This window comes from Furipterus horrens, unplaced genomic scaffold (genome assembly GCF_987537825.1).
Source record: "Furipterus horrens unplaced genomic scaffold, mFurHor1.1.pri manual_scaffold_3, whole genome shotgun sequence".
Taxonomy (NCBI): Eukaryota; Metazoa; Chordata; class Mammalia; order Chiroptera; family Furipteridae; genus Furipterus; species Furipterus horrens.
The window spans coordinates 187711127-187737230 of NW_028327173.1; the positions used below are offsets into that span (position 1 = coordinate 187711127).

Here is a 26104-nt window from a genome sequence, read left to right on the forward strand (position 1 = left end):
TTCATATTAGACACCTATACATAAAAAACATAGTGGTATAGTGATTTAATATTCTTTTACTTTTCCATTGGAGAATTACAGTCATATCTAGTTGATTTCAGTTGCATATAAATATTTATTCAATGTCCCAAGAACAGAACTTATATTGCTAAAAATCCCGTGGAATGCTTAAGTACCCCGGATATACTTTAATAGTTTAAATGCTATTGAATATAGAATTAACTTATTTCTAAAATACACACAAATTATGTGATGTAAACATATTTAAGCATCCATTATTACTGGATTTCATGCATAGTAGCCAGCCCTCCAGCTCTTTGTTACTCTGTGATTTAGCTATTAATATTAACACAGGCAATGTGTAATTTTGATAAGGTGTTTTTTTCTATTAATGTAAGTTAATTATAGTAGCATAACGAATCTTTGATTATCCATGATGAGTGAGGAACGAGCAAAGCATAAAAAATTGAAATCTAAAAATAATTTTAAAATCTCAGTTAAGCCAATATTTTTGTGATTCTTTTCTTCACTAACAATTTCTGCAACTCACCCAACCACTTCAAAAAAAATGGCAGTAATACATGTAAGAAGTAGCCAAGTCGACAGCTTGTATAATTTAATTTCAATTTATTAATCTGGTTTCTGTTAGAGGTACTAAGAGTGAATGACTCATGACTAACAGCAGTTTCAGATAAACCACATGCTGAATAATCCTCCCTTGAAAAACAGTAAATGAACTGAGCCTTTCCCAGAGTGCTTTTTTCCTTAATCTCAGGGTTATATTATTCTGACAAAAAAATTGCTAGTAAAAGAAAACCATAATAAAATAAAATATTTGCATATTCTTTCTGACCCATAGGGAAAAAATAAAGCTCAAATAATCCTATTAAAGTACTCTTTTTTTTTTTTTTTTCTGATTCTAGTCCTTTTAAATAATGAAGTAATTTTTGGAATTGCTCTGCATATCCTTATGTTATTAGTATATTATGAGAATCTTTTATTGTGATTTTTCAGTGTTTTCACTTAAATAAAATCCTTATTGTATACTGTTTTCCTTGTAGTCATGGAAGGGAAATCTCTTAGCCCTGCCTTGAAGGTGAAATTGCCCTTTAAGATTCTTCATATTCATAGCCTCAGTAATTCCAGCCAGGAAAACTAAAACCTCTTAGGTACTCAAAAAGCAGCCTGCACTAGACCCACATGGTTTTAGAGATATGTACCTCTTCTCATCGCCTTACTGGGAATTTATATTCATTCATTTATGCTTCCTAACTCAAAATTGATTTATGTGCCATAGATTGTCAAGGAAGGGAATGAATTTCAGACAGTGTCCAGATTTTTTAAATTCCACTATCAAATAATTTATCTTATAGAGTTCATTTTAAGAGTATTTCTTAACCTATATTTCTTTGCAACCAACATAATTACTAAACTTTTAATTAGTTTAGTAGCAATACTTTGGCTGCAGCAAATGGTGTTCCTAAATTTTTCCAAGTTCTTGTGGAATCATACTAGTAATAATGTTTGTTAAATACTGTGGTTTAATTACCAACATTATTATACTTTATCCTTATAAAGTCTTCATTATTTTTTCTTAAAAACAAAAAACAAAAACTGAAGGTAATCACACAAATTTGTTGTCCTGAAGTTTGAACTGTCTTAAAATTCAAGCAGCTTCCCAAATGGCCACTCACCACTTAGAAGTCGTGGTCAGGTGACTTTTAAAGAACATTAAAATCACTCATATGAACACTTAAGAATGTGCTGGGAGGAGAAGAGAGGAGACTGGTATTGCAAAGCTGACTTCAGTCCCTTACTTTTATTACCTGGTTATGTATGTTGATATTTTTGTCTCACGGTTTAGCACTCCCTTTCAATTCACATACTGAATTATGTGCCATTCATTTCTTTTAAAATATTCTGGAAAAAGAAGGTTATAGTACGTTTTCTTAAATTGTAACAAGTTTAAAATTTTCGAGGGGGGGGGGGCCAAAAAACCTGGAATTTATTTATTAAAAATTGTGTATTTATTCTTACATGTTTAAACATCAGTCACCTTCAAAGTACTCTCCATCTGATGCAATACACCCATTGAGACATTTTTTCCACTGCTCAAAACAGTTTTTGAACATCGATTTTGATGCCTTTTAGTGCTTCTGCTGTTTTCTGTTTCACCTCTTCCACATCAGCCAAACTTTCCCTTGGAGGACTTTTTTCATCCAGGGAAACAAAAATAAAGTCACTTGGTAAATAGGGAGTGTGGGGCATGGGGATCATGCCATTTTTGGTCAAAAACTGCTGAACACTCAGTGCTGTGTGGGCAGGTGTGCTCGTAAATCACCCACTGTGAAATGGGCAAATGCTTTGAAAGAGTCTTCAGAAAAAACTCACTGAAGCTGAACGCAGCCTCTCACAACATGCCAGCTGATACACTGACACAGATGGGTTCCTAGAACTCTCACCTAGTGGGGGGAAGCCTGTACTATAAGGGGCCCACCCTCCAGAAGACAATTTCAGGTTTTTTGGGGTGCCCCCCTGGTAGTGTTTCTTAAAGGAAAAATTCTGAGTATTCTAATGACTTCTTTAAAAAATCATTTATTTACTAGGTAAGTTCTCTTCTACGCTTTATGAGACTGGTGGTTGTGATATGTCACTTGTGAATTTTGAACCAGCAGCAAGAAGAGCATCCAATATCTGGTATGTGTGAAATTATTTTAGGAGACTGTGTGTACTTGCATATATTTGCCATGTTTAGAGTTTGTAAGCCTTTATATGTAAATGTTGCTTTGAAAATATTTTTTATATTGGCTTAACTAATTTCTCATAGTGCATTTATCTCTAAAGAGGTAAAGTAGAATGTTGCTATAGGAAAAAAAAGCATTATTCTTAGAATGAAAGCTATTTGTTGTTTTTAAAAATTAAGTAAAAATTTCCTGTTGATCTTATAATGGGACAGTGGTTGCAATTACAAATTTATAAATTTTGAAAAATATATGATATAAAAAAGCTTTTAGAAAAATATTTACAGAACTGTGTTCATGCCCATCAATTCTCTTCTTGTGTGTAATAAAAGTTTTTTATTTCCTTGTAAGGGTTTGGTCAAGTATCTTAAATAATGAGCTTCATTTTGTTTTAAAATTTGATTACCAGATATAAGAAGGAATTCTTAAATTATGGGTTATATGTTACATTTAGTTTCTTTTCTCACCTTCCCTTAGGAAGGAATTATCTGAGATAATGATGACGTTAGAAAAGCAAATAAGAAATTAGAAATCTTTATCATATGACATAATTCCAGTTTAGAATGTTAATTTTTTTTTTGGAAAATTTTAACTTTTTCGTTCATCACTGCAAGTTGCTGCTTTGAAATTCATTATCGATTAATTAGTTCACTGTTTTCACTAGGGTCATTTGATTCTTATTTTAGAGTTTCCATTTAATAATGGACACAGCTATTTAAATGTCACATATCTGTGGACAATTCACTTAGTTTTTTTAAGTTTTGAGGTGTTATTTAAAGCAATAGGATCTTGTAGTCACATAGATGAAAAGTCACTTATCTGATGAAAAGCTAGGACATTTAGAAAACTATACCCTTTAAGCTCCTTTAGTCCAGTTTCAGAATTTGTATAAAAAATGATGAAATTGTCATATTAGGTATTTTGTAACAGAAACTATAGGAGGATAGAGCAGTGGAAACAATTATGTTTAACGTAATTTAAGACAAAAACAATTGTTCACACCATAAATGTGGTAAGGTCTCAAGTTTAGAAACCTAAAATTGACTGATCTGTGGAAACTGAATTGTCATGATCTAAGCTATTATAGCTAAATTTATTGTGGTTCCAGACAATATGTTAATTGCTTTCTTAAACTTTTTTCAGAAGAACCTTTTGATAAAGGTACTAATATCCTATGTTACCGATCAGGAAAACTGAAGTTTAAAAGGTTGAATATGTGTCCAAGATCTCATTCAGTTGCTGAAGAGATTTGAATATAGATACTCTGACGCACAGTCTATGTTTTAAGTCTAGGAAAACGCTGTTTTGCACTTTGAAGTTGACATAGAAAAGTGAGGACACTATAAATGTCATCCAGTTGTTAAAATATTTATTTTTTTCTGTTATCATCTGGCAAGCTACTTATACAATGAAGTCTTTTAAATTTTATTTTAGTGACACGGATTCTCATGTATCCAGTTCTACCTCAGTTCGATTTTATCCACATGATGTGGTAGGTGTTCCTTTATTTTTATAAAATGGTGTGTTTTCAGATTAAGTTGCTACAAAAATCAGAAAAATGTGAATTATGGTGAAAAATATGGCAAAATACTTTTGCTGTCCCATAGTGGTTCTCTTTTTAGTAGTCCTTTGTTAAACAAACAAACAGGGCACCATGAAGTTTAGCTATATATGAATCAGTTATTACATTTATGCGGGTATTTAAGTGTTTCTTTTTACTTACCAACATCATAATCTGGTTATGTTATTTTTAATTGTTTCATTTTAAAGTTTTACTTTGAATATTATGATTTTGGTGCAGTTATATATTGGTTAACTATTAATTATTTTATATACCAGTGTGTATGTTTTGGAAGCTTAGTGATGACATCATACCACATAAAACGCAGTGGGGATATTTTAAAAAGATAACACTGCCTTGCCATCAGGACGTATATATATTGAAGCTGGGAAAGACAAAATGGATGAAATCCTTATAAATAACACATAAGAGATATAGGTACATAAATGTAGTGCCAGAGAGGTTAATTATCATAGCTTCCTGAAGGTGAGGAGTTGTGAACAGGGTTTTGAGACCATAAATGTAAGTTGGTATCAAGCAAAGGTTTTTAACTAGTGGACATTTGGCAATGTCTGGAAACATTTCTGCTTGTCACCGCAGGGGGAGTTTTACTGGTATCTAGTGGACAGAAGCCAGGGATGCTGTTAAACAGCTTGCAGTGGACGGCATAACCCCCATGACACACAATTATCTGGCTGACAGTTCCTGTAGTGTCAAGGTTGAGAAACCCTGGCATAGAGCATAAGAAAAAGTGTTCATGGAAGTCTTTGTGAGTGCTTACAGGTGGTGGCTATGTTCTGTATAGAAAGCACATTTTCTTGACTATATTCACGTATGTGTTTGAAAAATGACAACTGTCCTTTTTTGCTGTAGTGTATTCTTGGAAGCGCCAAAGGAAAGTAAAAGTGGGAAAATGGTTATTGTTTTCTGCTGTTAAATGTGTGGGAGCTTTGAGATGGTTAAGTGCTGGCTAGTGCTCTGCTAGATTCGGTAAACTTTTGATTCTTTCAGAGGAAGGAGAAACTTGGGAACTGGTGAATGGATGAGTTAAAATGAAGTAAAGCTGAAAGAAATGTAATTTTCTGTAAAGCCTCAGATGAACAGCCCACCAAAACAGAAAAGGGGGGGTTCAGGGTATAGGAGGGATTTGAAAACAGTAATAATAGTGATAAGAGACTGTAGTCGATGAGTGTCGAAGGCAGTGAATCCAATGCAGAAGACTTAGATTTAACATAGTACTGAGATTCATAGCTTAATAAGAAATGATCATGAATATGACAGGGAGAAGGGAAGTCAATAATGATTCACTGTAAGTGATTATAATGGGGTTACTAGCGAAGCAATCATAGAATGTTAAGATTTCAAACACTTTTTCTAATAAAACCTTTCCAGAAGACCTCTTGAATAACTTGCTTTATTTAGTTCACTTGCTGTTGTCACCGTCTGCAGTTCCTGATACTGTAAAGTATCCATGAGGAGCAGACTGGTGTAGAAAATAAGGGGGCTTAGCTAACCTGTGAGCTAATTGAGTAACCCTTGAATGATGACTTGATTAAAGATATTTTAAGCCTTTCAACACTGACTTTCTTTTAGCTCTCTCTCCCACAGATTCGGTTAAACAGACTATTGACCATCGATACAGATTTGTTGGAGCAACAAGACATAGATCTAAGCCCAGACTTGGCAGCTACTTACGGTCCAACAGAAGAAGCTGCCCAAAAGGTTAAACACTATTATCGTTTTTGGATCCTGCCCCAACTATGGATCGGCATCAACTTTGACAGACTCACACTTTTGGCCCTGTTTGATAGGTAAGAATATAGTGTGATATTAAAGATGGGTGCAGATTTTATTTTTAATTTGAAATGTCCTTAATAACTCATTAAGGTTTTTACTCGCTCACCACATTGGAAATGTTTTCTATTTTGGTCCTTTTGATATAAAATTTAAGTTAATAGGATTCTTAAAGATCGACTCTCTTGAATTCATTAAAAATCTTTTCATGGTGATTTTAATGAGTGTACACAAAAAAATTCCTTTTATCATCAATAAGAATCATGCAACTGTACTTAAAACTCAGAGAAAATGAAGTGTTAATGATTATCAGATTATAGGTAACATGACCCTTAATATAGAAGGTATATGGGGAAACCTGTTTTCCTATTTCTTAGCACTAATCTTAATAGTAAACAATATTAGCCCATTATAAACTTGGTAACTAAATCCTGCTTCTAGTCAACTGGCTTTATCTTCCTACCTGAGACAATGAAAAACTGACAGAATGCATGAAAGAATGGTTTTCAAGACACTGGAAATGAGACAACAAAGGATAGTGATTCCTGACAGACGGGTCATCTGAGAGCCATGCAGTCGCCCCAGCTTACTACCGTAAGAGTCCCCAGGCTGAGACACAGGCTGGAGGTACTAAAGCAGAGCCTAGCAGACCTGATTTGGAGGTGGAGCTAAGAGTCCATAGGCAGAGTATCAGAGAATGGATTACTGCTCAGAGAGAATCTCAGATCTGCAGTGGTCTCCTCGACTGTTCAAGAGTATTGATAAGTGAAAGTATGTGAGGAAACCACCTGAGGCCAGGGGAGGACCCCTGTGAAAGCAATGGCAGAGCAGTGCCTGGCACTCACACAAGGCCAGGAATTGTGCCTGTTCCAACCAGGCAGATAGGGAAAACTCGTAATTCGTGGTTCATGGCGCATTGTGTAGCCTGCTCAGGAAAGTCTTGTCTTAGAAGTGGGGAATAACTAGTTCTAGCATGAATACTGCCCCATACCCATCTAACAAGTCATAAACATAAAACCTGAAAGGATCAGACTTGCCCAGTAGCTCAAGAAGATTTGTAGAAATCCAGAAATTCTCATACCCAGTAAGTTAAGATTCACTATGTCTGGCATCCAAAGGTCACCAACCATGTAAAGAAGGGCTAAACCATGATTTATAGGGAAGCAGTGAGTCAATTGAAACCAACCTGTAACTGTCACAGGTATTAAATTAGTAGTCAAAGACATTAAAACTGTTATAACTGTATTTCATAATGTTTAAAAAGATGTGTGTGTGTGTGTGTGTATGATCCGAATCAAAATTACAGAGATGAAAACTAAAATGTCTGAGATGAAAACTACAGTGGCTGCTGGAACTATGGGATTTCCATATGCAAAAGAACTTGTATCCTTACCATGCATCATATTACAAGAGTTAATTAAAAATGAATCACAGGCCTAAATGTATAATCTAAAACAATAAAATTTCTGGGGAAAAAAAACACAAGACATAGGATAAAGTAATTGTGACCTTCAGGGTTAGGCAAAATTTCTTAGATGTAACACCAAAAGTAAGATTAGTAAAAAAGAACTAATTGATAAATTTGATTTATCAAAATTAAAAACTAAAGAAAGCCAAAAGAGAGCACCAGTCCATGTCTAGCAATATAGACAGTATGTCGTGTATCAGGACTGGCGAGGATCACTGGATCAGCAGGTCTGGAATTCTACAACTGCCATGTAAGGCCAATGAAAATACCGGTGTTTATTGTTTTGAAAATACAACAAAACTTGTTTTAGTCTGGTGGAACTAACAGATGAATGGTACAGGGATGTTTGTGAATTTTATTTTTAGGTCCATTGATGCTAAATATGACATTGATAACTTAATAAAATTTTATGATTATAAGAGTAATTCTTTACTCATTATAGAAAAATACATAGAAAGATTTTAAGACAAAAAGAGATCATCCATTATCTTTCCACTCAGATATAACCATTATTAGTAGTATCATTTTGATATATTGTCTTTTTAACCCATATGTATACATTTTTTAAATAACAGGACTTATATCCTCCTATCCACCTGCTTTCTTTTATAGCAGGTGTGCTGATCCTCTTCCCATGTCAGTATCTGTTTTTAAAAAATAAGACTTTTAGTAAGTATTTAACATTTTGTGAATAAAATTTCCCCAAGAAGTAATGAGACCAGCTCTTATCTTTTGGTGTGACATAAAAATCATCTTTATTACTATGTATAATGTCTTGGGTATCATATTGTTTCTTTTACAGAGACAGTATTGATGGTCTTTATCACTGCCTTCAATCTCAACACAAGAGCCTGTATTTATGTAATTGTAGTAAGTTACTTTCAGACTATTTCAGATGGTTTAGAAATGGGGAAAGTGAAACCGCTTGTTATCAAAATTGGGTTACAAATTTTCTCATAAAATAACTTTTGAAATTTTCTAGAAACTTTTTGAGTTTTTTCTCAGTTGTTTTGTTGAACGAATAGCTCCTTTATTTGTCATCTAAATTGGTTAATTGTTTTGCAACAGATTTGACAGAAAAAGATATTAAGAAGAGTAAAGTTTTTAAAATAGAAATTAAAACTGTTATGCATTAAAATGAAAACTTCACAGTCCACTATAGCATGCTTTATTTGTTTTAATTTTCCATGTAAACTAGTTGCTTTTTCACTGTGACCCAAAATCTTATTCAAACCCAGTACCAGAAAAAAATCTCAGCAGGCATAATATGAACTTCATATCGATGCCTTCCCTTATTTCACTCTGATTATTTTCTTATATTGATGATATACTTACTCATAAATTTTCTTGTCTACAGAAATCGTGAGATCCTGGAAAATGTGTTGGCTGTCATCCTGGCTATTCTTGTGGCATTTTTGGGATCTATTCTTCTCATACAAGGCTTCTTCAGAGATATCTGGGTCTTCCAGTTCTGCCTGGTGATAGCCAGCTGTCAGTACTCACTGCTTAAGGTACCAGCACCTCGCTTCTTTACAGACTATGGAATAATATTTGAGTTAAAAGGCATAAGGTTTCATATCAGTCACTGAATTATAGTAAGGATATTAATTGTTTGAATTATTTTCGTTGGATGTTTAGACAAAAGGGACATATCTACTTAAAGAAAATGATATCTAAATGAAGTTTCCTTAAAACTATTTTTGGTATTAAAAGAAAATATTTGAGTGTTTGTTACCAATAAGAATTTGCATTTTTGAAATTTATATCTTTTAAATTTATCAACAGTTCTCTCCTACTTCTGTAATTTAAGTCTTATTCTGTAGGTGAAATTTATTAAACTTCATCATTGATAGGTACAATAATATCAAAACTAATATATATGTTCCTTTAGGACATTGAAAAGAGAAGATTGATGTCCTTTTGCTGTTGTTTTAATAGTGGCTTTAAAATATCAAAATATATCAATTTTAAGCTTTCTAAAAAGGGGAGAATCAAATAACAAATTTTTCACTTTCTATGCAAAATCTGTGAACTGTCAACGTGGACTCTTTCCTTTCCCTCCTTTCTTAACCAGTAAATATTCCTGCTTATATTGTTTATTTGCTTGATATATACTATCATGAGGAACACTCTCCCATCCCGAGAACTACTGGTTTAGTGCTGTTTATTCCATCAGCTGTCCAGATGTCTATAAGCCACCTGTGTCACTGCTTCATTTCTTTAGGACCCATCCATATTTCTTCCTCATTGCCATACTGAAATTACAGTCTTTGTGGTTGTTAATAATCTCAAATTGCCAAATCTGTGTCCTTTTCTTAGGCCTCATTCTCTGTGAGTATTTACTTAAAACCTAATGAACACTGTCTGCTATTTTTTATATTCTCATTGTTGTCTGTGACTTTATACTAACATGATGATTATTCTACTTTTCAAATAACTTTATTTCCTTTGTTGATACCTCTGTTCTTTTGACCACTTCTTAATATATGAAAATTCTCTAGGGATTCATTTGGCTTTCTTCTCAATTTGCAATTCCTTGCCGTGAAGTCATCTTGTTCTATTACTTTATATGTTGTCCCTGTATGTAACTATGTCCAGATTTATATCTCAAAGTCTTCACCTTCTTCACAGGCTTTAGTCCTATATATCTGATAGGAGCATTTTAAAAATAGAACATCATCATCTGATAAATATTTTCCTTTCCCGTTGCTTTGCTTTGGACAGTAGTATACTGACTCAAAATCTTAGCGCCTTTACTCCTTCCAAGTTTCTTTGATTAAATGTGTGATCCTTTGTTAAAATTTCTGGCCTTCATTCTTGCTTTCCATTTCAGCCACCTCAAGTCATCCCTTTATTGCCTTAAACCACTTAAATTCATTCCCTGGTTCCATTATACCCTGTTTCATTAATTTTGCCCACTGCTTTTAGGTTAATGTGGTTAGATATGGAAAAGGTAAAAATATATCTGAGATTTTTGAAATTAGTTAACTAGAGGAATAGTAATGTCATAAACAGAAATAAGAAAGACCTAAACAGACAGACGTTGGAGTTGAAAGAATTGAGAGATTACCTCGTCTCATATTCAGCCAAGAAACACATGCCAAACCCTGTAGGCTTGGTCCAGGCTAGAATTGTAGGATGGTGATAGACCGTCCTAGCGAAATTGTTGGGTTGCTATTGGAAGTGAACAGGGACTTGGGAGAAAGGCCATGATTTGGGAAGTAACACCTTTGGACGCTTTCATGGAAAGTAGATAAAGTTTCTTACAAAGACTTAGCTTAATTTATTAGATGATTTGATGTGAAAATGCTGATAAGATATTTGATACAAATAACATTGAATTGCTTAGTAAATTTGGAATTTGAGGGCAGAACTAGAATTCTTCGTATAAACTAACCCATATTTTGTGCATTTCCTGAATGGAGTGATGCTGCTTTAAACAGCATTCTACCTAAAGTATATGATTAATCACTATGCTATACATCTGAAACTATGTAGCTTTATTGAACATAAACTGTAATTGAGAAATAAGATTAAAAAAAAGAAGAGATTCTTCCTTAACTATTTCATAGTAATGAACCAAGCATTAAGATGGATCTGTCTACCATATGCCATTTCCAAAACATTAAGCTAGATGCAAAGGATTCATTAACCACAGGAAGTGAGAGTCAGGAAGGATTTAAGATGTTTTTTAATACCACAGTGACACCACTATCTGGACATGATGTTTTGTCTTTTGCTGATGTTTCTACAGAATTAATGTAGGTCATTTCTGACCTGTGGAATATTTACTTAAAATCATTCCAGGCATTTGAAAGTTGCTTGTAAAATTACCAGGACTTCAGTAGTATAATCTGTCTTTCTGTTTTATTTTTAGAGTGTTCAACCAGATTCTTCTTCCCCGAGACATGTAAGTCACTCTAATATGCCTATAACTCTTTAACATTCATCAAAACCTTTTTCAGGTCCCATGTCAGATTGAATTAAGATTTATGTTATTATATTCTCATCTAAGTTCTGACACACTACTAGAAATATAGGTGATTTATTAACATGAAATAAAATGGCATTTTAATTGTGGACTCTATAAATCTTGGTTGAAAATGAGCATAATTCATTTTTGGCCTCTTATTTCAGGTGGAGTTTATCAGTTAAGTAGACATGGTTCATATAAACTCATGGTTATTTGATAACTTACATTTAATAAATTTTGAACAATAAATCATGAATAAGTATTAAAAAATAGAATGTTGAAGTAGGAAAAGCCTTACATTATTTTGCTTACATAATCATTAGGACCAAGAATAAAGAAGAAATAAATTGATTTGGTGTTTACACCTGTGGACACTAAGGAGATTAAAAACCTTGTTACTCACTTTGGGACTTGAGACAAAAGTATCAGCTGCCTAACACTATTGTAAAAAGCATGATTCAGTTTTAGACCTCACCCTAGAATATTTATTTAATAGAAAGGCCAAAGGGCATTCTCTTTAAAGTGGTTCAAAACCAGACTCCAAGAGCAGTTTATAGTGACTCCTTTCTTGAATCTAGTTACTCTTTTCACCCGTGCACTGGGATACTCAGTAATGAGAGTAGATGGGCGAAACAAAGCAAAACAAGGTGCTTTTCTTGCAACTGCTTGTTTGTTACTTTGTAAAAATGCTTTTGAAGTGTAATGATATGTGGAATTACTAGCTTTAACTATGCCTCTAAATACCTCAGTCTGTGTGTCCTAGAAACAAAGACATTTATTTACATTACTTTAACATAATTATCAAAATCAGGACATTAACATTGATACAATACTACTTTCTAAGCTACAGTTCTTCCTCGGATGTCTCCTGTTGTCTCAGTTGGCAGTAAAACACTCCTGATTAGCGTTTGGTCTATTTAGCCGGCTTTAATCTGGAGCAGTTCCTTAGTCGTACATGATATTGGCATTTTTGGTGGGTACAGGAAAGTTATTCTGTAGCCCGTCCTTCAATTTGAGTTTGTCTATTTCTTCTTGATTGGATACAGGCCATGCTTTTTTGGTAGGAACACTAGAAAAGTGATGTGTTCTCAGTGCATCACTTCAGGAAGCACATGATGTTGATTTATCCTTTTGTTGGTGATGTTAACTTTCATCTTCTGGTTAAGGGTAGCGTCTGCAGGGTATTTTACCTCTGCAGTATTAACATTTTGGGCTGGACAATCTTTGTTGCAGATGAGGGTGCCGTCCTGTGCGTTATAGATATTTAGCTTTATATTTCATGTTTACCCACTAGATGTCAATACCCTCACTCCAGTTGTGACAACCAACATGTCTCCAGACATTGCCAGATGCCCCTGTCCCACTCCCTTGAGAACCACTACTCTAATATTACTATCTTTCTCTTGTTAAACATCTCATAGGGAGATATTTTGAGATAATATATATGTTCACCTGCCCCTCAGACTTCCACCCATTTGTTTTTAATATCTTTTGATGTTTTTTGTCTGAACCATCATTTGATGGTTGCTAAACAGTGATTTTCTAATTCCATCATTCCCTCTACATTTATTTGTTGACTTTTTACTGTAGGAATAACTTTCCCTTCTGTCTTTTATTTATTTTTTGTATTGGAGTAGATTAATGAGTTCTTATATTATCCAATCAACTATAAATAATGTTACTATCATTATTTATGTTGATGCTAAAATTGTTTCTGATTTGGCCATTGGGAGTCTGTCAGGCTACCATCTGTGTCCTTTTGACATATCCTAATCATTCTTTAAGTACTTCATTTATTTATTTATTTTTTTAGTTAGTAATGGCATTTATAAACTAAGATCTGGCTGGTAGTAATCTGTATTCCTATAATGTTACTGCTTTTAGGTCTTCTCATTGGATAAAGCTAGGAAATATATGTATGTATATGCATATGTGCAACATATACATATCTATAAATAGACATAAGAATAGATGTGTATGTGTATACAGTTGATGCTTGAACAACACGGTTTTGAACTGCATCAGTCCAGGTATGCACAGATTTTTCTCAATAAATACTATAAATGTATTTTCTCTTCCTAATGATTTTCTTATAAACATTTTCTTTTCTCTAGCTTACTTTATTGTAAGAATACAGCATGTAATACATATAGCATACAAAATATGTGTCAGTCTGCTATTTTTGTTATTGGTAAGGCTTCCAGTCAACAGTAGGCTATTACGAGTTAAGTTTTTAGGGAGTCAAAAGTTATATGCAGATTTTTGACCGTGTGTGTGTGTGTGTGTGTGTGTGTGTGTGTGTGTCAGTGTCCGTAACTCCAAATTGTTCAAAGATTGACTTTACACACACACACACATCTATTCTTATTCTATTTATATAGATATTAATAATAATGAGTTCATACTGATACCTCTGATTCAATCCAGTATCAGTTTTCCTCCTTTCCATATTTGTAATTCCTTTTGTGATAGTCAGAAACTGGGCTTCCACTTGGAAACATTTTGAATCCTTAGAATATAAGCCATCAAAGATCTCAATAGCTAATAGTGACTCTTAAAATTAACTGACTTTTTAAATATCATTTTCAGGGTCATAATCGTATCATTGCCTACAGTAGACCAGTTTATTTCTGTTTATGTTGTGGTCTTATTTGGCTCTTGGATTATGGAAGCAGAAACCTCACTACAACCAAATTCAAATTATACGGAATAACTTTCACCAATCCACTGGTGCTTGTATCAGCCAGGGATTTAGTTATAGGTGAGTTATCTTTAAAGTATTTCAGATCTTAATTTATTTGTGTACAAACATTTACTGATAAATAAATCAGTTATAGATATAGTTTTAATAGGCTTATTTTGTTATAACTGCCTGTGAGGAACAGAACTATAGGACTATTATGAATGAAGAAAAGCTAATGAACAAATTGGTAATTTTTCTGGTCTTGAAGAGGATGATGAGAGGTTTCCTTTGGATTCTATAGCTCAGGTTTCTATTGTGGGAGAATGGTTGAAACAATTTTAAAAGCTCTTAATAATTAAAAAAATTATTTAATAGCCAAGCCATTATGTAGAGAGAACTAATATACAGTGATATCTTTTTAAAAATTACTTTGTAGTTTGTTACTTTTGGACATTTTTTATCATTTTGTGATCTTAAATGAACAAAACGATGGATGAGGTATACTATTTTTAAATATGCTTTTCTTTCCTTTTATAGTGTTTACACTCTGTTTTCCAATAGTATTTTTCGTTGGTCTCCTGCCTCAGGTGAATACATTTGTAATGTACCTTTGTGAACAATTGGATATTCATATCTTTGGCGGTAATGGTGAGTACTTTCTCATAAAAATTAAAATTGATAGCATTACTTTTACAGATCATTAAGTAATACACTGAAAGTTAAAATTTTAATTTTTAAATAGAAAATTTTTAATTTTTCATTTTAGAATTGAAATTAGAAAAATACGCTTATTTAGTAATTGAAGACTGAGCAGGAAATAATTTGTAGATATGAAAGCAATCAAGCCTGCTACTTTAGTGAAAGGTACAGTAATAATGGAGTTGATTTATAAGAAGTGATAAGAAGTAATAGTACTGTTGTCTAAAACTTAAAGGTATAGTGAGTTTACATGGAACCTGTATAGCTTATGAAATATTTATAAAAGATCGTCTATTCTACATTGAACTCTGACACATGGCATTATATTTGCATTTTGAATTGTGTGCATTTACTATGCCTATGTATTTGGTTTTAGTGCTTTGTCTTATCTTTAAAAGGGGAACACCAAAATAAGAATGCTCTTAGTAAAAGCATTTTCCTAAATAAGCTTTTTAGAAGTACCTCTGTTTTTAGAGTAGATTGTTCGGTTATGAATTGATGTACCTAGAAATTATTTCCCTATTATATGTATATTTCATTTGCAAAATAAGTATTACACTATTCTAGTGTAATCAGGTGGTTTGCACAATTTGAAAATAACCCCATGGGCAACCACCATGGTTAAAATATACTCTTACTTGGTTTAACTATTTAAAATTTTACTGCAAGATGTATGTACAACTTGAGAAATAATACAAAAGGGAAAGAAATTACTATAATTTTATTGTCCATTTCTCTTTATACTTCACACCTGCAATCCTCATTTATCTTCCAAATATATGCATTGAAATTATCCCTGCTTATGTGACTTAAATTTTAAATAGATACTAAGCCCGTTCTATGTTGCTGTGTATCTAGCGCACTCTTGATGCTTTGAAAAATTTTTGAAAGGGGCATGAATTAAGACTGGGCTGGTCTTCATCATAGGTTAATGAGTAGAAGACAGTTTCAGTATTTAGGGGACCATTATAGGTGTGCTATATTAATTTAAGTACTATGGAGAGGATTTAGTGTAGGTAATTTATAGCAGTGGGTTTTGTCATGTTATGATCTACAGACTTGTGCAAGGTGCTGTTTTTTAAGTATCTCCTATGAAAAAATTTTCCTATAGATATCTTTTTTGTTAACCATATAATATTACCGTGTTGATTCAACACGGGAGGAGACAGATACCGTGTCACTCCCGAGTCGGACTGCACAGCCATTTTCGGCGGTGCAGACAGACTCTTAAGAAGCTACACCATCGTCTCTCGAGACGGACGGCTGCCGCCGCCGCCGACGATAATATTACCATTAAAGAAAATCTGTAATTATATTTTAAAAATAAAGGCTAGCTCTCTTAGCCATCCCCCATCACTTAACACTAATAATCCCATTGGATCTATTTTTTGTTATTGTTATTGTTACTATTAGTCAGAGCTATTCTTTTTGTATGAGAATTAACACGTGGGGATATAGTTTACTTCTGTGGGTATCACAGGTTCTATTTACATAGACTAATATCTTTCAGTGAATGCTTAATATATATCCAGTTCCTTTACTGCCTTCGCAAGCTTCATTTCCCTATACGTTTGTAAATAAGATAGATTTTGGAAGCATAACATAGCCATGAGTTTTTTTTGCTATGTATAAATGTTCATTACTTCCAAAGTGAATATATTTTATTTTGTATCAAAAATTGTGGATAGTAAATCTTTGTTTTTTCAGAATCCTTTGAAAGCACAGGATGAAATAACTTAATTTTTAAAAAATCAGATGAAAAGATTTACTGATAGTCAATATACAATTCTAAATACTTTCCAGTGCCCTTTCAAGATATGGTTGTTTTTTCCATAAGTGTTTATAAAACATTACTTTCTTCCTTTCCCGTCTAGCCACGACGAGCCTGCTTGCAGCACTCTATAGCTTTATCTGCAGCATTGTGGCCGTGGCCTTACTGTACGGGCTGTGTTATGGCGCTTTGAAGGTAAGCAGCGTGTTGTAGCGTGTTTCGTCTTTAAGGCTATTTTTTTATGTGAAAAGTGTTTAAATCGATTGATAATGACTTTTTTGCTCCTGGTGCCACTTGAGCATGAATTTCCATCATCTTCATATGTTGAACATTATTCTCATTCTCATTTACTTGGAATTTGCAAACAATTTCATAGTTAACCATTATTAAAATAAAATCCTTTTTCATGCAATTGTCGGAGGTCAATATTAGAAACAGATTATTAAAACTTAGGCTAGTCTGGGATAGAGGTGGGCATGGTATGACAATATAAAATTAATTTTAGATTTCTCTAAAGAATATATGTAACTACTCTTCATATCAAGACTTTATAAAACTTATAAGAATGAATTCCAAAGACTGTAATTTAAGATACATTCTAGTAAAAATTAATGTGCTGAAATTTAATGGTGTTACTGGTTTAGAAGGATCTGGATGAGCCTTATTAGCTCTATTTTAAAAATATCACAAATTGAAAATATAAAAATTTTAAATTTCTCATAAATAACCCTCAATTCCTGTTAACTAATTCTTTTTTATGAATAATAGGATTGAAAGGACTATGAAAAGTGACTCAGTTTCAATAGAGGGTGATGAAGGCTATGAAAACATACTTATGGGGTATACTAATTATTACCTTATTCAGCCTAAAGGGTTTAAAAATAATTTTTTAAGGGTGACTTTTTAATCAAAATTTGAAGGACAAATGGGAACGAGTTGAAACAAGGGAGGAAGAGCCGTGGAGTTGTAAAGAAAGTGTGTGTGTCTAGGAAACGACAAGTTATTTGGAATTGCTGGAGGTCTAGGTGCATGAGGAGAGCTGTCCTTTAGTCAGGCTGGGAGGTAAACCATGGCTGGCTTATGGAATGCCTTTCATCCTGCACGTGTTGGGGTGGGCATGGAAGGCCATCAAAATATAAGAAGTATGGCAAGGAAATGATCAACATTGTATTACAGAAAGATCACTTGGTCCCCAGTGTGAAGAAGATGGAAATATAAGCAGGGAGGATCAGGAACAGGGGGACCTTTGTTTTGCAATCTTGAAATTCTGAGGGACTTCGTTAAAATTGGATTCAGTGAATGTATTTGGGGACTTTGAATAAAGAGAGAAGAGCCAGAATAGGCTCCAAAAGACTTGAGTGGGATCTGGCTTATACTGCCACTAGATAGTGATGCTGAAGCACAACATTGCAAACCTTGGCACTTAGTGGGGAAGGTGATTGTTGAAATTTGGACATGTTTATTTGTTGACATTTATGGGGCATCCAAAGATGCGTAGTAGAAAGTTGTACGTAGAAAGTTTGAGGTAGTAATTAATAGATCTGGAATTCATCAACAAAATGAAATCAAGAGTAAGAAAGAGGCTGCTAATGTGGATTGATAAAAGAAAATAGGTAAGGATAGAACCTTGGGTAATGCCAATATTTAAGCATTGGAGGGAACAGAAAGGAAACTTCAGAGGCAGTAAAGTCTGAAAAAAGTCTTTATTGAACTTGCCAGTAAATAGGGTACTGATGACTTTAACAAAAGTGTCAGCTTTGGTGTTTTGGCCGAAGAAACGAGATTAAATTTAGGTTTGAATGGATATCAAGGAAATGTATTCTACACTTTCTAGACTATAGTTGGGAAATCTGCCCATCTGCTGGGGGTGTTTTCTGGTTTTTTATTTTTAAAAACATCTGAAACTTGATTGTAGTTAAATGGGAAGGGGGCAAAGTCTAGTAGAGAGGGAGATACTTGATGGAGCTAAGCCCAGGAAGGAGCTGGAGACAATGCGATCCAAATCTGTGCTCCTCCCAGTTGTGCCACCTATAGAACCTCCTCATATAAAGGTCATTAAGTGTGTCATTATTTGGAAGTTGCAATTATAGAAGTTAACAGTGTGGTTAGTTTTTTAATGCCTAGTTTACAATGGCCTGTTTAATTATGTAGCAGAAGAGCAGCAATTGTGAACTTGCCAACTAAGAACACTATCCTGAGGTAGGTAGGAGGATAAGTTTTTTTCCTTCTTTCTTAGTCATGGCATTTGCATTAGACTATTTTAGTTTTAGATGCCATCTCTTATAACAAATCTTCAGGTTTAGTTATGTACATGAGCAAAGATTACATGCAAGGATTTCATTATAGCAGTGTTAATAACAGCAAAAGGCTGGAAATGACTAATAATGTCATTTGCGAATGGTTAATTTTAATATAGCCCCACAATGAGATACTATACAACCACAAAAAATAATAAAACAGATTTTTGTGTGCTAATGTGTAGTGATTTCTAAGAGATACTATTTGTTTGTTTTCAAGCTTTATTGAAGTATAATAGATAAATAAAATTGTAAGGTATTTAAAGTGTACAATCTGAAGATTCGACATATGTATACATTGTGAAAGGATTTCCCCATTGCGTTAACACATCCTATCAGCTCATGTATTTACGTTTTTTTTTTATGAGAACGTTTAAGTTCTACTCTCTTAGTAAATTCTGTTAATGTTTAACAGTGTTATCAACTATAGTCACCATGTCATACATTCAATCCTCAGACCTTATTCATCTTATAACCGAAAGTTTATACCCTTTTACCACCTTCCCTATTTCCCCCAACTCCTAACCCCAGGCAACCACTTTTCCACTCTGTTTCTACGAGTTCGGTATTTTTTTTTTTTTAAGATTCCACATGTAAGTGATACCATTCAGTAGTGTTTGTCTTTTTCTCTCTGGCTTATTTCACATAGCATAATCCCCTCCAGTTTTATCCATGTTCCAAATGACAAGATTTCCTTATTTTTTAAGGGTGAATAATATTTCATTATATATATTATATAAGTGTGTGTGTGTGTGTGTGTGTGTGTATACCCACCACATTTTCTTTTTTTAAAAGATAGGCAGTATGCCAAAAAAGGATGTTTCCTTTGTGCTTTTTTTCTTTTTTAAACACACAATGGCTTGTTTATACATAGAATAATGACGGAAGAATACATAAGGCATTCATGACAGTATAACTTCAGGACAGTTATAATCATTGGGAGATATTATTGCATACCTTTAGGAATGGTTTAATTTTTCTTTTGATCTGTTCACTAATAGAGACTTTTCCTTCTATTATTTCATGCTATCTGCTTTCCTTGTGTTTACTCTTTTGTTTGTCCTTGAACATTTTCGTTCTTTAAAAGCTACAAATTTTTCTTTAAGACTATTTTGTGTATGTAGTTTGCAGATGTTTTCGTGTCTTTAAGAGATTGCTAGAATTTGGGCCATTTTTTGTAAAGCAGAAACTTCCAGACCACTATGGAGGGTAGAAGAAACCTATGGTACAGTCTTTTGAATGAGGTCACCTTCCCTAAGCAGTTTTGTTTTTCATAGTGTGTCTTATTTCTGAATCAAAGAGTTCATTAGAAACTCAGAGGTGGCAACGTTTGTTGTGCTTTTTGTTTTTCTAATAAAGATGGTAGTCACTCTCTTCTTATATATTCATGAATTACTTTGAATGTGTGATAATTCTAAATCGTTAATCTTAATAAAATAAGTCATTCTGAGATCAATTAAGAACACTTTACTTTTATCTGAGAGCAGTAAAAAGTAGTGTCAGGTATTTGTCAAATAAAGGCAGGCATCTTTTGTTTTTTTCCAAATACTTTTTTTTGTTTTAATTTAGGCAAAATTTACATTGAGTGAAATGCACATAACTTAAGTACACAGTTTGGTAAGTTGTGACAAATGCATACACCTGTGTAGTATACACGCCTATCAAGACATAAAATACTCCCATCACCATAAGACAGTTCCCTGCCATAACCACTTGTTACTGTGGATTTGGTTTGTGGTTCTTGAATGTCACATAAATGGAATTGTGCCATATTTACTCTTTTGTGTCTGACTTATTTTGTTGAATATAATATTTTTGAGGTTCACCTACATTGTGTGTATCTGTAGTCTGTTCCTTTTTATTGCAGTGAAGGATCCCATTTAGTGTTAAATCCCCCTTACTCCCATTGCGTGAATATGCCATAGTTTATCTGTCAGCCAAAGTTGTTCATGCATATATTTTAAAGAGTCAAATATTTCAAACTTATACCAGAAACAGCAATCCCCTGCCGCTTTATCTCTTCCTTATAATTATCACTTTCAATTCTTCGATCTGCTTGTTTTGGTATTTACCTTCATATCTAAGAAACTAACTTCTATTTCCACTTCTTGTTATTTTCTTAAGCTTTAGCCATTGTGCATTGACTGCGCTTTATGGGAGTTGCAGGCTTAACTTGTTTCCTCCTCCACCCCACGCCAGGTGGGCACCTCAGGGCACCTTCTTATCTCTCTCCTACCCCTGCTTTGTTGAATGAACCACAGCTATGCAAGTGCTAGACCTGCATACATTTTGTTTTCTTCTTGTGTTCTTAGGTATTTATTCATCTTTCAATCTCAAACTCTTCACAGATTGTGTCACTTTCTTCCTAGTAAATTCAAACCAGGAAGTTCAGTTCCTGGCTCCACCACTTAACTGGACACATTGTTTAAACCCTTTGTGCCTTATCTATAAATTGGAGAGTAAGAGTACATATCTCCAAGGATCATTGTAATAATTATTTAGGAAATACTTACAAATATGTAAGAATGCGACTTGATACATAGTGTACAATATGATCAGGTTTTGATTTAGCCATTATAAAATAAAAGGTGTCTATGTTGCAATGTGAAACAATTTCTAAGACTATTATTAAATGGGAGAAATATAATAAACGACCATTTGGCTCCTCACTCCTAGCATTTCTCCTTCCCGAATCCCCAGAGAAAGATAAAAGATTTTAATTAATATTATCTACTCTATACCAGATACCATGCTAGTAGAATCTAGAGACTGGAGTGAGCAGAGCACACATATATCACTTCCCCATGTTTGGTTGGCCTTAGAAGCTAGCTTTTGTCTGGTTAATAAGACAGTTTATTTGTTCAGGAACTGCTGAATGCCTGCTCAATACTCTGGGCGATATAATGACATATTATATGAGCAAAGCATCAAGAAAGCAGCACATTAGATGTTAATGTTTTCTTTTGCCTAATGTGGTATTATGTGTTGTTTTTTCCTACTCTATTATTATTATAATCTAAAGTTTGCTACACCAAGTTATTTTGTTCTTCGAAATGGAGAACATAGTTTACTATAAGCTTAGTATGACTGAATCTGAAAGGGATTCACACAGCCTCATGCATTCACACAGCAGCATGCATCAGAAGCAAATGTATTACTCCCAGTGTATAAATAGAGCTTTTGTACCAAAAGAAGTCTGAAGATAATCTATTAGCTAGATTCCAGCTCAGCAGAAAGTTATAAATCTAAATTTATCTGGAATAAAATACAATTAATGACATGGTTTAAAAGTTTTTTGTTGAATTTAGTTACTTTTCTCCTAAGTACTGACATACAGGATTATTTAATAGGTCATAAATTAGAAACATACTATCTGTTACATTTTTCCCCCAACAGGATTCTTGGGATGGCCAGCATATTCCAGTACTTTTCTCCGTTTTTTGTGGTTTGTTAGTGGCAGTATCCTATCATCTCAGCCGACAAAGCAGTGATCCATCTGTACTTTTGTAAGTGAAATCAGTTGTTATTTAATTAAAGAAATTTAAATTAGTTATCCTTTCTGATTATTTATGGCATCTTAACTTGTTTAGAATATATCATTTGCTAATGACTAAGTATACTTGGATCACTTGGTATTTTATCATGACCTGTATTTGCCACTGGAAGTACTGGTTTTCAGGTTACATGTATATTTTTATATTAATTATTTTCTCTCTTTTTTAAAAATATAAAGCTCTTTGATGCAATCTAAGATTTTTCCAAAAACAGAAGAGAAAAATCCGGAAGACCCTCTGTCTGAAGTAAAAGATCCACTGCCTGAAAAACTTAGAAATTCTGTTGTAAGTTTAAGCTTTTTAAAATCACTTAAAAGACTTAAATTTTAGACAGTTAATCATGTTATATAATGAACAGTTTTTGAAGGCCTTTAATAATTGGGGGAAAATAGATAGCCATATATAATATATAACATATTATAAACCATGTATTAGTTATACATTGTTGATTGCCTTTATTTAAAATTTTAACATGTGAGAAATGCTCATTGTTCTCAAACTGGTTTCTACATAGAACAGTATGCTAAACATTTATTTTTTTAGATCAGGTGAAATTAAGTCATTTCATTGTTTATAGAAATCTTATTCAACTTAAACTGGGATTTGAAAGAAGAATATTAACATAAATTTATAGAGTTTGTTGTTACTGATCTTCTTGATAAAAACTGTGTTCTTGTACGTCATCTGCTAGTCTATTAGGGTGTTTATTTCTCAGGGATGGTCTGAAAAGTATGTCTGTGTGTATGTTTGTTTTCCTGGTTGAAGGAGAGAACAACAACCTGGACTAATCTAATATACTTAAGGAAATATGGAAATTTAAAACATTTTCTAATTTAGCGAGTTTTAACATTGCATTCTTTTAGTGATTATTTGGAAAATGAATGCTATAAATTCATATCTGCCCTATGTAACAAAACATAAAATTATTATTTTAAGTTAATATTTTAGATTTTTTTCATTTGTGAAAGACTGACCTTATTATGTAGGTCTTGAATTAGACATAATATTTACCTTCAGTGAACTGGAGTTGTTCACATATCTTATTTTTTAAAGATTTTATTTATTTATTTTTGGAGAAAGGGGAAGGAAGGGAGAAAGAGAGAGAGAGAAACATGGATCAGTTACCCCTTCCATGCGCCCCGACCGGGGACTGAGCTCGCAGCCCAGGCATGTGCCCTGAGTAGGAATTGAAATGCGACCTTTTTGCTTTGCAGCGTGATGTCCAAACAACTGAGCCACACTGTTCAGGGCTGTTCACACATTTTTTAGAAAACTTTAGAAATACAAAACTGCTTCAGGATATATTTTTTCTGGCTTTAGTTTCCATGATAGCAAAGGATACGTAATGTTACATGTAGTGTAGACTACTTCTGAATCCTGCTTCAAAGTGTAAATCTGTGAGTCAGTCAATAATCAGAGATATCTAGAGGTTTTTGGTTTTTACTACAACCACTAGAAGAACCAAACTCCAGTAAGTAAAATAGGATATATACAAACAGGTTCAACATTTTAAAAGATTAATGAAATTATAACTTTGTTATCCAAAAGGATGTGCCCTATAAATGATACAGTATCTTAAGTACCTCATTTCCTTTTCCCATAAAACTTACCATTAGAGGAACAAAAATACACAGCTTCATTATAAAAGACGTTGTTATGATATGTTAGTGTGTGGAACTAAATGAATAAGTTTAATTTCCTTGGTATTGCAGTGTCAAACTAAAATAATGAGGAAATTAAGGAAGAAAATAAGACTTGTAGCTAAGAAATATCTAGAAGTGCTAAAAGAAAATAGAATTGGTGAAAAATTATTTCTTAAGCAATCTGCCAGTTGAGAATGAAGAAAATGTTTTTTTAAATGTTTATGTAATTGTCTTGATAATTCTGTTTTGTTTTACAGAGCGAACGTTTACAGTCTGACCTAGTAGTATGCATTGTGATTGGGGTGCTGTATTTTGCTATTCATGTAAGCACAGTGTTCACAGTATTGCAGGTAAGGAATCATTTAGTTCTTTTGGTTGGGCTCATTTCTGATTTGATTGTAATGTCTGTTCATCACACTGAAATATATGAACTCCCCAAAGTCTCGTTCCAATATAGCTGGAAGTCCAGAACCTCGTCATCTGACTCAGACCTGGGTGTGGGGAGGCTGTCAGGTTTCGTTCCTCCAGCTCAGGCCACACAGTTCCCGTTCTCAGTGCTCTTCCTTCTTTTGTGCAGATCCCTGTTGCCACAGGGTGTCAGTTTGACTGTGCTGTAGCTCCACGTAGTTTCCTTCATGTTTTTGTGCTTGGGTTACATGGGCTCTCTGGTGCAGTTGTCATCAAATGTGAAAAATTTTGGCCTCAAATGTTTTTTCTGTCCTCTTTCTGCTCTGCTCCCTAACCCTCTCTCAGCCCACCTCATGGACTCCACTTATGTGTTTCCTAGGCCTCTTGAAGTTGCTCCTCAGTTCACTGGTGCTCTGTTCATTTTAATTGTGTTTTTGTATGTGTATTTAATTTTGAATATTTTCCATTGCTAAGCCATCAACTTCACTAATCTTCCTCTGTTGTATAATCTGCCATTAATCCCACCCAGTGTATTTTTCATCTCACAATTTATAATTTTCATCTTAAGTCTTCTTTTTTTTTTAATTCTCTCATGCCTCTATTTAACTTTTTGAACACTCCACTCTTACTCTCTTTTCTAATTCTAACTTCCACCACTTGCAGGTTGGTTTTGATTAATTGATTTTTTTCCCCCTCATGGGCCATAATTTTCTGATTGTTTCCATGTTGGGTAGTTTTTTATTGGATGTCGAGCTTTATAAATCTTACTTTGTTGTGTACTGGATATTTTTATATTTTTAGAAATATTCCTGAATTTTTTTTTTCAGTACTGTTAGTTACTTGTGAACAGTTTGATGCTTTCAGCCCTTTTAATTCTGAAAGGGCTGTTTTTAGTGTAGGGCTAATATTCCCCCGACTGAGGCAACACCCTTTTGAATACTCTGGCCGGCGCCCTGTGAACCCTGAGCTTTTCCAGCCTGGCTCAAGGAACAGGCACTATTTCTAGCCCTGTGTGTGCTGGATACTATTGTCTCTCATCCTTTTTTGTGATTCTTTCTCTGATCTCATGGAGTTTCCTCATACACTGGGCTAATTCCCCTGAATGCGCAAGGGGAACCCTCTGCAGATGCTCAATTTTTTCTCTTGTCTGCTGTCCTGGTGAACTCGAGCTGCCTTAGTCTTTCCAATCTCTCAATTTCATCCTGTCAGCTCGGGATACCAGGCTTTGTGTGGGTTCCCCTGCCTGCACTGCAACCTGGGAACTCCCTCAAGGCAGTAAACGAGGGCAGTGTCGGTACTGACCTTACCGGGTTCCTCTCTCTCGTGTTCACTGTTTATTCCCTGGTGTCTAGTGTGTCGCAGGCCATTTGGTTCGTATGTTTTATTCTGTTTTGGGTGTTTCATGTGGGAGAGTGAATCTGTAATATCCCATTTGGCCAGAAGCAAAGGTTATATTACTTCATTTTATTTAACATTTTTGCCTGTTTTTCTTCTCTTCCAACTTGGACTATT

General features: G+C 34.0%; 1 protein-coding gene across 2 annotated transcripts in view; it reads left to right on the plus strand.

The window, feature by feature from the left end:
• Positions 1 to 26104, plus strand: part of PCNX1 (pecanex 1) — a 138484-nt gene that overhangs the window by 66796 nt on the left and 45584 nt on the right. The window contains exons 9-19 of one of the 2 annotated variants that reach the window (XM_090271074.1): positions 2607 to 2697; positions 4176 to 4233; positions 5896 to 6113; positions 8922 to 9075; positions 11442 to 11474; positions 14127 to 14298; positions 14758 to 14868; positions 16794 to 16885; positions 22384 to 22493; positions 22721 to 22826; positions 24442 to 24534. In XM_090271074.1, coding sequence (XP_090127200.1) covers positions 2607 to 2697; positions 4176 to 4233; positions 5896 to 6113; positions 8922 to 9075; positions 11442 to 11474; positions 14127 to 14298; positions 14758 to 14868; positions 16794 to 16885; positions 22384 to 22493; positions 22721 to 22826; positions 24442 to 24534 — 1238 coding nt within the window. The remainder of the gene's footprint in view (positions 1 to 2606; positions 2698 to 4175; positions 4234 to 5895; positions 6114 to 8921; positions 9076 to 11441; positions 11475 to 14126; positions 14299 to 14757; positions 14869 to 16793; positions 16886 to 22383; positions 22494 to 22720; positions 22827 to 24441; positions 24535 to 26104) is intronic. The other variant, XM_090271075.1, reaches the window with a different exon arrangement.